The sequence below is a fragment of the Typopeltis vanoorti genome, chromosome 2, assembly GCF_054136105.1.
Source record: "Typopeltis vanoorti isolate ZY-2024b chromosome 2, IOZ_Tvanoo_1.0, whole genome shotgun sequence".
Classification (NCBI taxonomy): domain Eukaryota; kingdom Metazoa; phylum Arthropoda; class Arachnida; order Uropygi; family Thelyphonidae; genus Typopeltis; species Typopeltis vanoorti.
Window position 1 is genome coordinate 190,035 of NC_143550.1, and position 14,976 is coordinate 205,010.

The window sequence follows — 14,976 nt, forward strand, 5'->3', positions numbered from 1 at the left end:
ACTTGGATTTCGCAAAAGCTTTTGATAGAGTGCCTCATGATAAGTTGACAGTCAAACTAGAGCAGATGGGGTTGGATATTAGATTAGTGCATTGGATTGGAGACTGGCTATCTGATAGGTATCAACAAGTTGTGTATGGGGGTGCAATATCCAGGAAAAGGAAAGTCACTAGTGGAGTGCCTCAGGGATCTGTTTTAGGGCCATTACTATTTAACTTGTATATTAATGATATTGGCGAAGATTTGGATGGAGATATTCAGTTGTTTGCAGATGATGCAAAGTTGGGAAGAACCATAAAGAGTAGTGAAGATGTTGTGGCCTTGCAAGAAGACTTGAATAAATTGAGTGATTGGGCAAGCAAATGGGGGTGTGAGTTCAATGTTGCAAAATGTAAGGTTTTAAAATTTGGAAAACAAAGATGGGATGCAGAATTTATGCTTGGTAAGAATATATTGTTGGAAGTAGAGGAAATAAGAGATCTGGGAGTGATAGTGGATAAGGATCTAAAATTTAGGGGTCACATCGCCAAAATTGTGAAGACAACACAAAGACTTCTGGGAATGATGAGGAGGACACTGACGTGTAGAAGTAGGGAGATTCTTGTTCCATTGTATAAGGCTTTGATTAGGCCACACATGGACTATTGTGCCCAGATTTGGTCACCTGGTTTTCAGAAGGATGAGGAGATGTTGGAAAGGGTCCAAAGGCGACTGACTAAGGTAGTTTCTGACCTCTGGAATGTCGAGTATGAGGAAAGATTGAAAAGATGTAATTTGCAGAGACTAGTGGAGAGAAGGAAGAGGGGAGATATGATAGAGACCTACAAGTTGGTAAGGGGTTGCTATAGGATCAATGGTGGAGAAGTTCTACAGCGAATAGTGGGAGATCAGGGGAGAACCAGAGGTCATCCCTGGAAACTGTATAAAGAGGGTGTGAGTAGGGGAGTGAGAGGCAGGTTTTTTTCGTGCAGAGTTGTGAATGATTGGAATGCCTTGCCTGAGAGTGTGGTGTCTGCAAGGAGTTTGAATGTGTTTAAGACCCGGTATGATGAGATGTGTGTGAGATAAAAGGACCTCCTAGATGAGTCTTTGACTCCATGAGGTCTTGTTTAATAATAATAATAATAATAATAATTCCGTGGGACAAAGTAAGGATAAGAAGACAGAATGAATATACTTCCAGAAATATGGTAATGTTAAAACCTTTTGTAATTGTTAAGAAAGAAAGGAATATTATAATATAGAACAAAAGAGATGTTATGTTTCAGAACTCTATACTTGTAGGAAAAGGACTTTAGCAAATATTGGATAGCAGGGTTTTAAGTCTTAGGACTATTTCTCAAGTAATTAATTGAATGAATTGTAGTTTGAATTATTATGAGTAATGATCTATAAAGTTACTGACGTGATTGTCTTGAGAGTATGTGTAGACTAGTAAGGATAGTTAGAAGATGCAAACAAAACTTTGTGCTGTGAAATTAACCCATGATTGGATATGTTGTGTGAATTACAGTTGCTATGTTTAAATTTATAACTTAGGATACCTCTATTCCAATTGAAAATATTCTTGAAAATGTGTAATCTTAGGAATTTAATAAATGTATCTTGAATATCTTAACCTGTTTTGTGCTTTAATTGAATCCAATGCATCGCATGCTAATATCTGAATCTAAGCAGGAAAGAATTATATGACAGAGACCACGACTGCAAACTAAAGTAATTTTAAGAGAGAGATAAAATTGAGATAGAGAGTAAATAATTTTGCTTAGTATATTTTTGGTAGGTCACTCCTTAGTTAAGAGGAATTTCTAACCTAGGGATCTGGCTGGTGCAACTTGAACAAATAAATATTGCCAGAACCTGATTAGGAGGTGACTCCAGACTGTTATTGCTGAGGATCGGACTCTATTCAGAAGTCTACCCTTTGTTAATTTATTTAATATACTTAATCTTTCTAAGAATCAGCCAATTGTGTGGATAGATTTAACTGTAGATAAGAGAGTACAGAATTCCGATATTCTCATGTGTATAGACCATAGAAATATATAGTCAAAGTAATAACACTACACAGTGACAATCTAAGATAAGTGATATAAGTAGGCGAGGACAATAAAGTATAAATTATAGAAATGTCACGACATAACAATAAATGCAGCGACATAACAACGGTCAATGAGTTTAAGGAGTGATGTGATAGACTTTGTGTTTCCTAGGAGTGACCTCCCATGATGAGTCTAGATAGACTGGTTTCTTAGGAGGGATCTCCCACGATGAGTCTTTTCACTGCTTGGAGGCCTAAATAATAATAAAAATCTATGGCCGAGGCCAAGAACTTTTCAGACCACCCTTGTAAAATGAAAATTTTGTTCCATTGCCAGAACACAAGAAAATATCATCACTAAAATATGCCAAACAGCTCTGGTTACTGGAACCATGTGGCTAGATCTTATAGTTTACCTACAATAGCACTAGAGTTTGACATCTAGCAAAGAAAAAAAAAAAAAAAAACTGGGGCAATCTAGAATTACATCATCAAATTCCTACCATGTACCCTCAAGGGGTGTACAGGATATGACAGTACCACATGAAAAAATTACATCATTACTAACTTCCTATCTACAATTTTCCTCCAAATCAGTCTGTTACTTGTCAAGACTCCAACATTATCAGATCTTATATTTCTATCGTCTAAGGCACTTTGTACCGTATCAATCCACCTATATCTTGGTCTTCCTCCGGGTCGTTTTCCTGCCAACCTGGCAGAGAACACTTGTTTTGCTAATCTTTCCTCTCCCATTCTATTTAAGTGACCATACCACTTGAGATTAGCTCTGCTAGCACATTCCTGGATGCTGACAATGTCAAGTTCTTTCCTAATATCCTTATTTTTAATATGATATTGCCATTGATGCTATCTGTTCACGCCTCTGGACTCTCATATCTGCTGTCTCTAGTCTTTGGTCGTGTTTTACTTCTGACCCAGCTCTCAGATCCATAAGCTAAAACTGGTTTGAACACTGTCTTGTATACAGCTAATTTAGTGTTCCGACTAATTTCTCTCTTATTCCATATGAATCTAGAATTACCTGGATAGATATTACAAAATGAACTAATTCCTTGTTCTCCACCTTGCTAAGGAGATTCCAAGACAAACACCTGGAGAGTCTACGTCAGGATTCTCACCTTTATAGTGCCCCAACAGTCTATATTGACTGTGGGTGAAGAAGAAGATATATAACTTTATCATTGACCTCTGGAATGTCAAGTATGAGGAAAGATTGAGAAGATGTAATTTGCAGTCTGGTGGACAGGAGGAAGAGGGGAGATATGATAGAGACGTATAAGTTGGTAAGGGGTTGTTATAGGATTAATGCTGGAGAAGTTCTATAGAAAATAGTGAGAGATCAGAGGAGAACCAGAGGTCATCCCTGGAAACTGTATAAAGAAGGTGTGAGTAAGGGAGTGAGAGGCAGGTTTTTTTCATACAGAGTTATAAATGATTGGAATGCCTTTCCTGAGAGTGTGGTGTCTGCAAGGAGTTTGAATGTGTTCAAGGCACAGTATGATGAGCTGTGTGTGTGTGATGAAAGGACTTCCCAGATGATTCTTTGACTCCATGAGGTCTTGGAGTAATAATAATAATAAATTTTTGCTTGTTTTGGATGTGATTAAGTGAAGTGTGCATGTGGAACTTTTTTGTGCATTGCTTAATGTGTGCATTGTGATTCGTACATTTTCCTTTCATCCATTATGGCAACTGCTGCTTATATTTACTAATTTGTTGTTGCCCAGACTGCCACAATTTAAATATAACATTTTGCAAAGTATAATACAGAATTTTGTAGCATACTTTGCCTGTGACATATATGCTTCTTTTCCTTTGGAAATTTGGCAGGTAAATGTGGCTGGCTGGCTTTCTTTCTCCCACTGCACAGGCCAGGCAAGTACAGATGCCGAGAAATTTGCCATCACAAATTACCTTACACAAATTGTTCACATGTCCACCAGAGTATCAAATAACCTCAACCACTCTCCAAACATTATTGACCTCTTCCTCAATAATATATCTCTCCAAATATACTGTGAAGGTTGTATCTCTCTTAGGTATTTCAGACCACAACCTTGTGCTTATCTCTTCACCCCACTGAGCACAACCCACATAGCCATTCCCAATCAAGAATCGTCTGGCATTATAAGAATGTCAATTGGGATGACCTCTGACATCTTCAGGGGATTACAAATGACTCTTGACACACATACACAAAGACAACACAATACTAAATGAAACATGTGGGTGACTCTAAAGTTCTGTCTAGGTGGTATGCACTCTATGAACATTTAGTAGGTGGCCTAGGATATCATGTGGGACCTCTGACAATTGTTTCCCATATATGTATCCATATTTATTTAAACTCTGTTGATTTCTAAGTGCTGCTGCAAATTCTAAAAACAGTCTTTCCTTTTTAAATTGACTATGGTGGACCATGATGGTTTTCTTCCAGGAGATCCTGTGGGCTGTATCCAATACGTGGTCTACCCAGCCAGATTGACCATAGTCAATCATGGAAGTATTAAAATTAGTTTTTAATCCTTTCCTAATGTTGTGAATATTCCATTAAATCTCCAAGATGATGTCATCCCAGCACTTAAGCCTTATTAACATATCGGTTTGTCTCATTCCCTTGGTTGGATTATTGCTTTTGACCTTCCAACATGAGCATGTACACTGATTGCATTACTGAAGTAATCCTCTCTGGAATGTAAGCATATATTCTTTATTCCACACTAAATTCCTATATCCCTGAGTAAGCCTTTAGGTGCACCAAGGCTGTACTGTACCAGTGAAGAATTGGTACATTCTGCTACTGGCTATCGTCAAGAATTCCACCTTCTCTCACTGGTTCCACCAAAGCTCGAAACAGTTGAAGGTTTGTGGATTGCATAAGTTGGGTGATGAGCAAAAAAAAAAAAAAAAAAAAAAAAAAAAAGAGGGTATGATAGTAACATTTAAGTTAAAGGATTTTATAGGATTGATGCAAGGGAAATATTTCAGCTCTTGACTAGAGGAAGTAGAACAAAAGGTCATCCTTGGAAGTTTAGTAAGAGTGTGGTTAGCAAGGGGAGGACTAGATTTTTTCACTTGGAGAGTAGTGAATGAATGGATATTGACCAAGTTAGATGCTTGTAAGTGCTTTGTCTGTTAATGGTTTCAAGGAGAGGTATGATAGATGTTGTGTTGATACTTTGAGTCTCTCACAGTCTTAGGACTCCATGGTGGTGCCTGTATAATAATAATGCGGGAGGGGGCTTCAAAGATTTCCTCAAGTTATTTTCAACAACTTAAAATTAACTATTTTGACAACAAATCATTAATGCAGATTTTAACAGAATTTGGTATTTAAAAAACAATCCATGTTTTCCTATTATTATGCTTTAATATAAAGTAATTGCATGTTTGTTGCTAAGTAATAATTAAGGATAGCTCCTACTAAAATTTAATGGAATGAATACACCACAAAGAAAAGTAATTAAACAAGTTTAATAATTTCGATATTTTGTCTCTGCCACAGAGACATATTCAGGAATACAATATTGAAATTGCAATAACAAACACAAAACAATAAGTGGAAGAAATTAAGACTATTTACAGCCTAAAGTCCTATAAGGAATGCCTTCTATGGGCAAACATTTTCTATCAACATAGAAACTACACTAGTGCCATTACTATTCCTTATAATGGAACACTTTAGAAAAAAAAATAATAAAATAGCCAGAACTTTAATAATCTATTCAATGTTTTCAAGGCTCATCTGACGCTGGCTTGCCTGCTCTGCTCTCCTAAGGAGCTACTTCCTCCCTTCTCTGTTCCAGGTAATACAAGGTTCCTTCTCCTTGCAGATTATGTTATTATGTTATGATCAAACTGGGAGATCTGCTAACATTTTATTTAACTCCCCACACCATGACACTCGTGATGTTGGAAGTTTTCCCACTTGGTTATACTATAAATTAAAGATACTAAGAAATTATATTCATGGTCTAATCCTTTATCCAAGTATAAGCAAACAAAGTTTGTACCTGAAGTATTTTCAGGACTGGGCAACTCGTATGTTGACTAATGACTTCATATTCTTGCCTTAGTACCCCATAATGCAAAGCAAATAAATATAAGAGTTGTCCTGTCCTGAAAATACTTCAGGTGCAAACTTTGTTTGCTTACACTTGAATAAAGGATTAAACCAAAAATATAATTTCTTGGTATCTTTAATTTATAGTATAACCAATTGGAAAAACTTAAAACAACTATCTCTAATCCAGAGTATTTTGATAATAAGGTGTGACTCATATATGAAATGTATTCTGCATTATTTCAACCTTGGTTATCACCTCTGGGTCAGTCTCCCACTGAGGAGACTTCAATAAAGGTCAAAACCCATCTGGACAGTGACCCTTTCCATAATGCATAGACATGGTCTAATCCTTTAGATAAGATAATCCTTTAGGTGCCACATGATAAGCTGATATTTAAGTTGCAGCACATGGGTCTGAATGTCAGATTGGTCAACTGGATTCAGGATTGGCTGTCTGATAGGTATCAGAGAGTTGTGTATGGTGGAGCAGTTTCCAGGAGGCAGAGGGTTACAAGTGGGGTCCCATAGGGCTCAGTACTAGGACCTATATTGTTTAACCTTTACATCAATGACATAGCCAGTGGATTGCAGGGAGATATTCAGTTATTTGCGGATGATGCGAAGTTGGGAAGGATTATTAGTAATAGTGCAGATGTGGTAGCCCTGCAAGAGGATTTAAATAAGCTAGACAGATGGGCAAATGAATGGGGGTATCAGTTTAATGCAGCAAAATGTAAGGTCTTGAGGTTTGGGAAACATCGATGGGATGCTGCATACTCTATGGGAGGAGTTATACTGGAGGAAGTAGGGGAGACAAGAGATCTGGGGTTGATGATTGATAGAAACCTGAAGTTTAGGGGACATATTGCAAAGGTGGTGAAGGTAACACAGAGGATTGCTGCTATTATGAGAAGGACACTGACCTGCAGAGATAAGAAGGTTATCATTCTGTTGTATAAGTCTCTGATCAGACCACACTTGGACTATTGTTCTCAGATTTGGTCCCCAGGATTTGAAGGGGTTAAATTAACTGTGGAAAGGATACAAAGACGGATGACAAAGATGGTTTCAGGACTGTACAAGGATAGTTATGAGGATCGGCTGAGAGAATGTGGACTGCAGAGTTTGGTGGATAGAAGGAGAGGTGATATGATTGAGACTTTTAAACTGTTGAGAGGTGGTTACAGGGTTGACACTGGGGAGTTCTTTCGCTTGGTTGATCAGCGGGAAGGAGTGATGACAAGAGGCCATCCCTGGAAGTTACGAAAGGAAACTGTGAGCAAGAGGGTAAGGAGTGGTTTCTTTGTGTGGAGGGTGGTTGAGCCGTGGAATGCATTGCCTGATGGAGCGAGAACGGTCAGTGAGTTTAAAGAGTGGTATGATAGACTTTGTGTTTCTCAGGGGGGGGGGATCTCCCCTCGATGAGTCTTGACAGACTTTATGCTCATAGGAAGGACCTCCCTCGATGAGTCTTTTGACTCCTTGGAGGCCTGAATAATAATAATAATAATTATACATGTCTGTGAGGATACATGCTTTGCATTATGGGATACTAAGGCAAATGATGTGAAGTCATTAGCTTCAATAAAAGTTGCCCAGTCCTGAAAATACCCCAGGCGCAAACTTTGTTTGCTTACACTTGGATAAAGGATTAAACCAAGAATATAATTTCTTGGTATCTTTAATTTATATTCTTGTGATGCAGTACCACTTTCATGCCAGATCAAGTGTCTTTTAGAATCAGAGGAAAGGCTAAAATGACTCATCTGTAAAGAATACATTTGCCCATTGGTGTCCTCTAAAAGTGTGCTCTACAATGAGCTATTGATAAGGGGATGCAGGCCTTTGGGAATATAGGCCTACTTGTTACAGACGTCTTGCCACAGTTTGTTGAGGTATCTGTTTATCTGTGCTTGAACTTGCAAGCTTACCTGGTGTATCGATTACATTTTGCTGTTATAAACTAAAAATCTGTGTTCATGTTCCATGGTAGAGTGAAGACGGCCTCTTAGCAAACATCTGTAACACATTCCATTGGTTTGAAACACTGCCCAGATACAATGCTATGTGCGAATCGCACATAGCAAACTGTCTGGCAATATGAATTAAATGAAGAAGACAATTACGAAACTGTGAAGTACCGCAGATTCTACCAGAAGAAGTTATGTGGAGCATCCAAAGCTTGCAAAACGGGAAAGCTGCAGGTGAGGATGGAGTTATAGCTGAACTTCTAAAAACAGGTGGAGAAATAATCTACAAACTCTTAGCAAAACTATTTACTTTATGCCTGAAGAAAAATGGTGTACCAACAACATGGAAGAAGGCTCCCCTAATTCTGATCCATAAAAAAGGTGAGGTAGAAGACTTGACAAACTACCAACCCATCAGTCTACTATCAGTGGTTTACAAAAGTCTTAGCTCATAGGCTTTGTGCGACTCTAGACCTAGCACAAGACCAAAAGAACAGGCAGGCTTTCGAAGTGTCTTTAGTACAATGGACCATATTTAAGTTGTACAGCAGATTATTGAACAATGTAATGAATATCAGTTACCATTATGTCTTGGTTTTATTGATTATGAGAAAGCCTTTGATTCACTAAAAACTTGTGCAATACTTAAAGCATTATGAAACCAACAAGTGGAGGAGCCGTAAGTCAGAACCATCAAATTAGCATATACCAATGCTACAGCAGCAATTCATTTCAATGGAAACATCTCTACTGTGGAAATACAGAGAGGTATGAGATAGGGTGACACAATCTCTCCATAATTATTCACAGTGTGCCTAGAAGAAATATTCAGACTTCTTGATTAGGAAGGGAAAAGGTCTGTAGATAAATGGAAGATATTTAAGTCATTTACGCTTTGCAGATGACATTGTCATCTTTACTTCAACTGCACATGAATTACAGACTCATATCCATGAACTCCAAATTGCTAGCAAAACAGCTGACCTAAAGAAAACCCAGGTTATGTTCAATAGCTATGTCCAACCAGAAATAATAAAAATCAATAATGAGGAAATTAAACAAGTAGACCATTACATATACTTAGGACAACAGATATCAATGGAACAAAATATCACGGATGAAATTAAAAGGCTCATGATGCTTGGGTGGAAAGCATTTGGAAAATTATATTCAAAAGCCAACTACCATTATTCCTGAAGAGAAATGTTTTTAACCAATGTATTCTTCCTGTATCGACATATGGCTGTGAAACATGGACGCTAAATTGCAAAAGAAATTAAGAACAACACAATTTAATATGGAAATAAGTATGCTTGGTATCACAAGACTGGATCACAAATGGAATACGTGGATAAGAAACCAAAGTCTCGGACATCATAGGAAGAGTGAAATATCTGAAATGGCAGTGGACTGGGCATATTACTCAAAGACAAGATCAACGATGGACAAAAGAAGTACTGGATTGGATTCCACAAGAGGAAAAATGACCACGATGCCGACCTAAATCAAGGTGAATTGATGATATCAGATTTGTAGGAGTGATGTGGGAAAGGAGAGCCATGGACAAGACAATCTTGGAGTAATCTTGGAAAAGCCTTCATCCAGTAGTGGATCAACAGTGGCTGATAATGATGATGACACACACACACACACACACACACACACACACACACACACACACACAGTGGTTATTTCTGCTTTTTATTAGTAGTGGTGGTGTTTCTTGGATTCCTGAAGTAAGTTTATTCTCAGCTTTTAAAACGTTTTCCAAGTAGGCTAAGTTTGCAATAATACCAATTTTTTAGTGAACAGAACTTACATACTCTACTATAGGAATTGCCAAGAAGGTGTCCTAATAAATTAGTAAATATAAAGAGCCAAAGGCTTCAATTCGTCGACGTAAAAATAATTAAATTAGGGGATTTATTTAATTCTCCTTAATTTAATTAATTTAACATCGCCGAATTGAAGCCTTTGGCTCTTTATATTTAGTAATCGATCCATTTCGTAGGATGAGTATTTATTATTACACCATGTTTGAAAATTAGCTTTTCTTTTATGAACATTCTAGTTTTTAAAATGGTAACTACAGTGATACCTCGGCTAACGAAGATATTCGTTCTGGAATCGCATTCGTTAGCCGAAACATGATTTCCCGTAGGTTTCTATAGAAAATCGTTTAATTCATTCTGGATGCTGCCTACTATTTAAAAATAAGTTTTATAAAATAGTAAAAAGCACACTATAAATTCTGGCTTTGCTGCAGATCATCTCTTGAGTCATAGTGTCACCAGCCATTTGACGCTCATTTATCCAGATCATTAGAAACTTTTCCATTTCTTCATTCACAGAACTTCTTTGGGATTGAGAGGCCAAGGTCTTCACACCAGCTGCAAGTGAAGCTGCCTTAATCTCCTCCTCCTTCAAAATTGTAGCTATTGATGATGCTATGCCATGCTTGACTGTTAAATCCACAATTCTGACTCCTCTTTCATATGCTGAAATTATTTCTTTCTTTTGCTCAATTGTGAGCAACTTTCTGCTTCCCTTGGGTTTTGCTTACTTTTTTTGGACCCATTGTCAAGAAAATTGTTTTCACTTTTAAAATTTTTTCTGAAAAATATTAAAAAAATGACATATAGCATATTATTTATTAAATTAGATAAGAATAGAATTCGCTAATTATAAATTAATCTCCCCATAGCAGAATTTAGCCAAGTAAAGAATAAATGCTAACACACTTATCTCTCATTCACAGGCACACAGAGCGTGCACCGTACTGAGACACTGGTATGAGGCGTCTCGCTTCTTGCTGTCTCAAACGTAAACAACCCAGTCGGGTTGGTGGGTCTCCCCTATGTGATATGGTCAGCTCATTTCTTTGTCACACACATACAGATGGAAAAGATAAGCTCCTGGAATGGCCCAACTGTTCATGTTTGCTGCTTTATGTTAGCGCACACATCCACTGAAACATTTGTTAGCCCAATCCATATTCATTAGCAGAGTCCGAAAAACAGAGAAAAAATCTTCGTTAGCCGAAAAATTTGTTAGCAGAGTCGCTCGTTAGCCGAGGTATCACTGTATTTTACTTGTATAACAGTCAGAAAATTTTACGTATAAAGCATGTGATTTCATGTGTTGGTTACTAATTCCTACATCTCTTATTCATTTCTCCTGTTCAACATGAATAATTGTCTCTTCTTGGCACTCTGCTAGCTACAGTTCTCTCAGCTGTGGACAGACTATACTAACTATAATTTTTATTTTTTCTTGAGAAGATCCTTATTTTGGTTTAGCAATATGTTAATTAAAATTTCTGAAATGATCCATGTAAATCATATGGCTTACGCTTTCACGTTTTTATGGTAATGCTTGTTATCAGTGACAGTAATTTTGAAATAAGATTAAAACTGGCCTTATAAGTATTAAATTTGCTTTTCAAACTGCACAGTGAATTTCACTAACCATTTATCCTTTCCATTATTAATTGTTACAGGATCTACTTAATTTTCTTCCACAAGCATGTTTGAGTATTGATTCTTCAATTTTAAGAAATTAATATATTCAAATTTGAACAGAATATATTTAAAAAAAAAGCACAGTTTCATTGTGCAATTTATGCATACATGTATTTTGAAGTTTATTAATTATAAAAATTAATTATTACTAGCTTATTACTAATATTAGTAATTCTTCTTAGCATATTTGGGATATTGCATGTAATTAATCATATCTAAACCTTAATAGAACCTGTGATGCAAGACCAGCCAGTCCAAGATGATGATCATACAGAAAGAACTACTACTACAATTGATCTGGAAGATGATAGTCCACGTATGTGTCATATATATATATATATATATATATATTTGAAATGATCCCAGCATTGCTTTGAATATGTTAAGTTTATGCGCTTGTGTGCGCACGCGCGCACACACACACACACACATATTTCACCATGCAGGTATTCAAAACCAAATTTGATAGAATAGGTTAGTTAATCCTTATTCTTGAAGTGTATCTGTATGTTGTGCGTTATTATTTTTTTTTTAATGTTTTTATCTTGTGCACTATTGGAGAAATGATCATAACAAATGCCAGTCTTGCCAATTATTACTATTTGGTCATAATGAATTGCAACCCGTGTGAGTATAGGATATGCACACATCATTCTATCTTTAGAGCAGCATTTCTTAAACTGTGTTCTGTGGAACTTTAGAGTTCTGCAGAAACTTGTAAGGTTCTCCAGAGCATACAGACATTTTGTCATTTGTATTGGTATAGTTTATGGCAGGTGGGGTGGAGACTCCCAGTGAATGAGGAAAATACTAATTTTATTAAATTGACTTATTTTTAGAACAGTTATGCCACTTTATTTTGTATTATTATGAACCGTCATATTTTCTTGATTAAAATATTTTGCAGGTAACAGTTATTTTGCAGGTATTTTTGCAGGTAATGGTTATTCTTTTTTTGATGATTTTCTCATGAAAAAGAAATTTTTATATGGAATTTCAAAAAATAGTGCCTTTTGATATAGTGTATAAATCAGCCATAGCATATGCTGAGATCTCAGTAGTAAAATATCTGCCTGATTGGTTGAACCAATCCAAAAAATTTTAAGCCGAGTGCATATACAGATATCCAAAATGAATCTAACAGATGTGAAATACACCTTAAAAAAAAGGTAATTATTATGCAGATTTACAAAATATGTATTTAAAAAAAAAAAAATAAGCAAATTGTTGTTAGATACATAAGATAGCTTGATTGTTCAAATTATTCAAGTATGCAGGCTTCTAATCAGAATATAATGGATGAGAGATGCCCAAGTATTTAGTCAGAATTTAGATGAAATAAAAATTGTGATTTTTTTTTTAAGAGCTGGAGGTTGTAGTTGTTGGGAACACATTGAGAAATGACCTTTCACAGGACAGAGGTAAATGAAATAAATGCAGAGAAGCATTATTTAATGTGCTTACAGTTTGTACTGAAAGGGATGTTAGCAGCTGCTATTGTTTTAACATGCTCAACAGAAAGCAGAGAAATCGATACTTGAGTTCACTGGAGCAGTGACTGGAAGAACCCCCATGTTGGAGGCTTAATGGAATGTATACAGCACTCAGAAAGGATTAACATAGGTTTAATACTTCCTATAATTCGTCCTAGTCACTAGGACATCTTCGGGGATTACAAAAACAACTAATGTAACATGAACACAAATATCATACAATACTAAGCCCAACCACGTGGGTGACACTAAAGTCCTATCTAGGTGGAGCGCCCTCTAAGGGCGGTTGTAGGTAGCCTGGAATGCAAGGTGGGACCTCTGAGTATTTCCCAAATCTTTGGAAGCTTAATGCAACCGTATTTGGTTGATTTCTGAGAGCTGCTGCTGCTTCTAAGAATAGTCTCTCCTTCTTGAATTTGCTGTGGTGGAGCATTGTGGTTTTATTCCAAGAGAGCCTGTGGGTGGTGTCCAAGACATGGTCAGCCAAGCCTGACTGACCATAGTTATGTTTACAGATGTAAGACTTGTTTCTCCAGGCAGATGGATGCTGATCTGCCTGTCTGTCCAAAGTATGCCAGCTTACAGGAACAGGGTACTTTGTAAACTCCAGGCAAAGAGAGAGAGAGATGGGAGGGAGCTGATCTTTAGTAGAACGGATAAGGGTAGCAAGTTTGTGGTGGGGCTTATATGCTGTGTGTAGGTTGTACTTTTTTAGAATCTTGGCTATTTTTTCGGATGTGCCACGATGTAGGGTATGGTAATGGATTTTTAAACTCTTGTTGACAGGAATGGGGAGGAACTGATTATTTTTTTGATATTGTGATTGCTGTAGCCATTGGAGAGGACAGTGCTATGTATGTCTCTTTCTTTTAAGGTTACACGGTGATCAGCATTCATATTAATTAAATTAGGGAAACAAAATACATGTGTTAAAAAGATTATTTTATTGATTAATAATAAAATAATAACTTTACGTTTCGATCCCTGTATTGAGGTCATCTTCAGAAGGATACATTCAGAAGTATAAGAACAAGCTACATGTTATTGCACACTACACAAGTAAATTACATCTACGTTGTTAACTAATCTTTTTTCCCTTAGCCTGCCCTCTAGTGGAAAAAAAATTAAATTAAAATTTATTGTAGTTTTTTTTTTCCCACTAGAGGGCAGGCTAAGGGAAAAAAAAGATTACATTTACTTGTGTAGTGTGCACCAACATGTAGCTTGTTCTTATACTTCTGAATGTATCCTTCTGAAGATGACCTCAACACAGGGGTCGAAACGTAAAGTTATTATTTTATTATTAATCAGTAAAAAAATCTTTTTAAGACGTGTTTTGTTTCCCTAATTTAATTAATATGAGTGCTATATATGTGGTTAAGCTCAGTAGTGAGGGTGGCTCTCCTGGTAAGAGTTTTAATAATGCCATATTGTTGAGAGGGGTGGTGGTGGTGGGAGAGTTTGTGAATTTATCTGTCTGTGTATGTGTGTGTGTGGGTTTTCTGTATACAGTGAAGGCAAGTGTACCATTAGGCAGTTATGTAACTAAGGTGTCTAGGAAGGGTAAACAATTGTTCTTTTCCTTTTCCATAGTAAACTGGATTCTTGGATGTAGGCTGTTCAGATGACTGAGGAAGGAGTCTAACGTGTCTGGGCCATACGGCCAAATAGAGAACACATCATCTACATATCTTAGCCAGATAGAAAGTTCGAGTGGGACTGAGTCTATGGCTCGTTTTTCGAAATCTTGCATATAAAAATTGGCAGGAGGGGGGAACCCATGGCAGTTCCCTCTATCTGCTTGTAGATTTTTTTCTTCCAAGAAAAATACCCAGAGTTAATGGTAAAGGAAAAGAGATCTA

General features: G+C 36.8%; 1 protein-coding gene across 2 annotated transcripts in view; it reads left to right on the top strand.

Annotated features, from left to right (window-relative positions):
- Window positions 1-14,976, top strand: part of LOC150108773 (fibroblast growth factor receptor 1-like) — a 560,046-nt gene that overhangs the window by 137,796 nt on the left and 407,274 nt on the right. For both annotated transcript variants that reach the window (XM_090410064.1, XM_090410055.1), the window contains exon 4: window positions 11,851-11,937. In XM_090410064.1, the coding sequence (XP_090266190.1) occupies window positions 11,851-11,937 (87 nt within the window). The remainder of the gene's footprint in view (window positions 1-11,850; window positions 11,938-14,976) is intronic.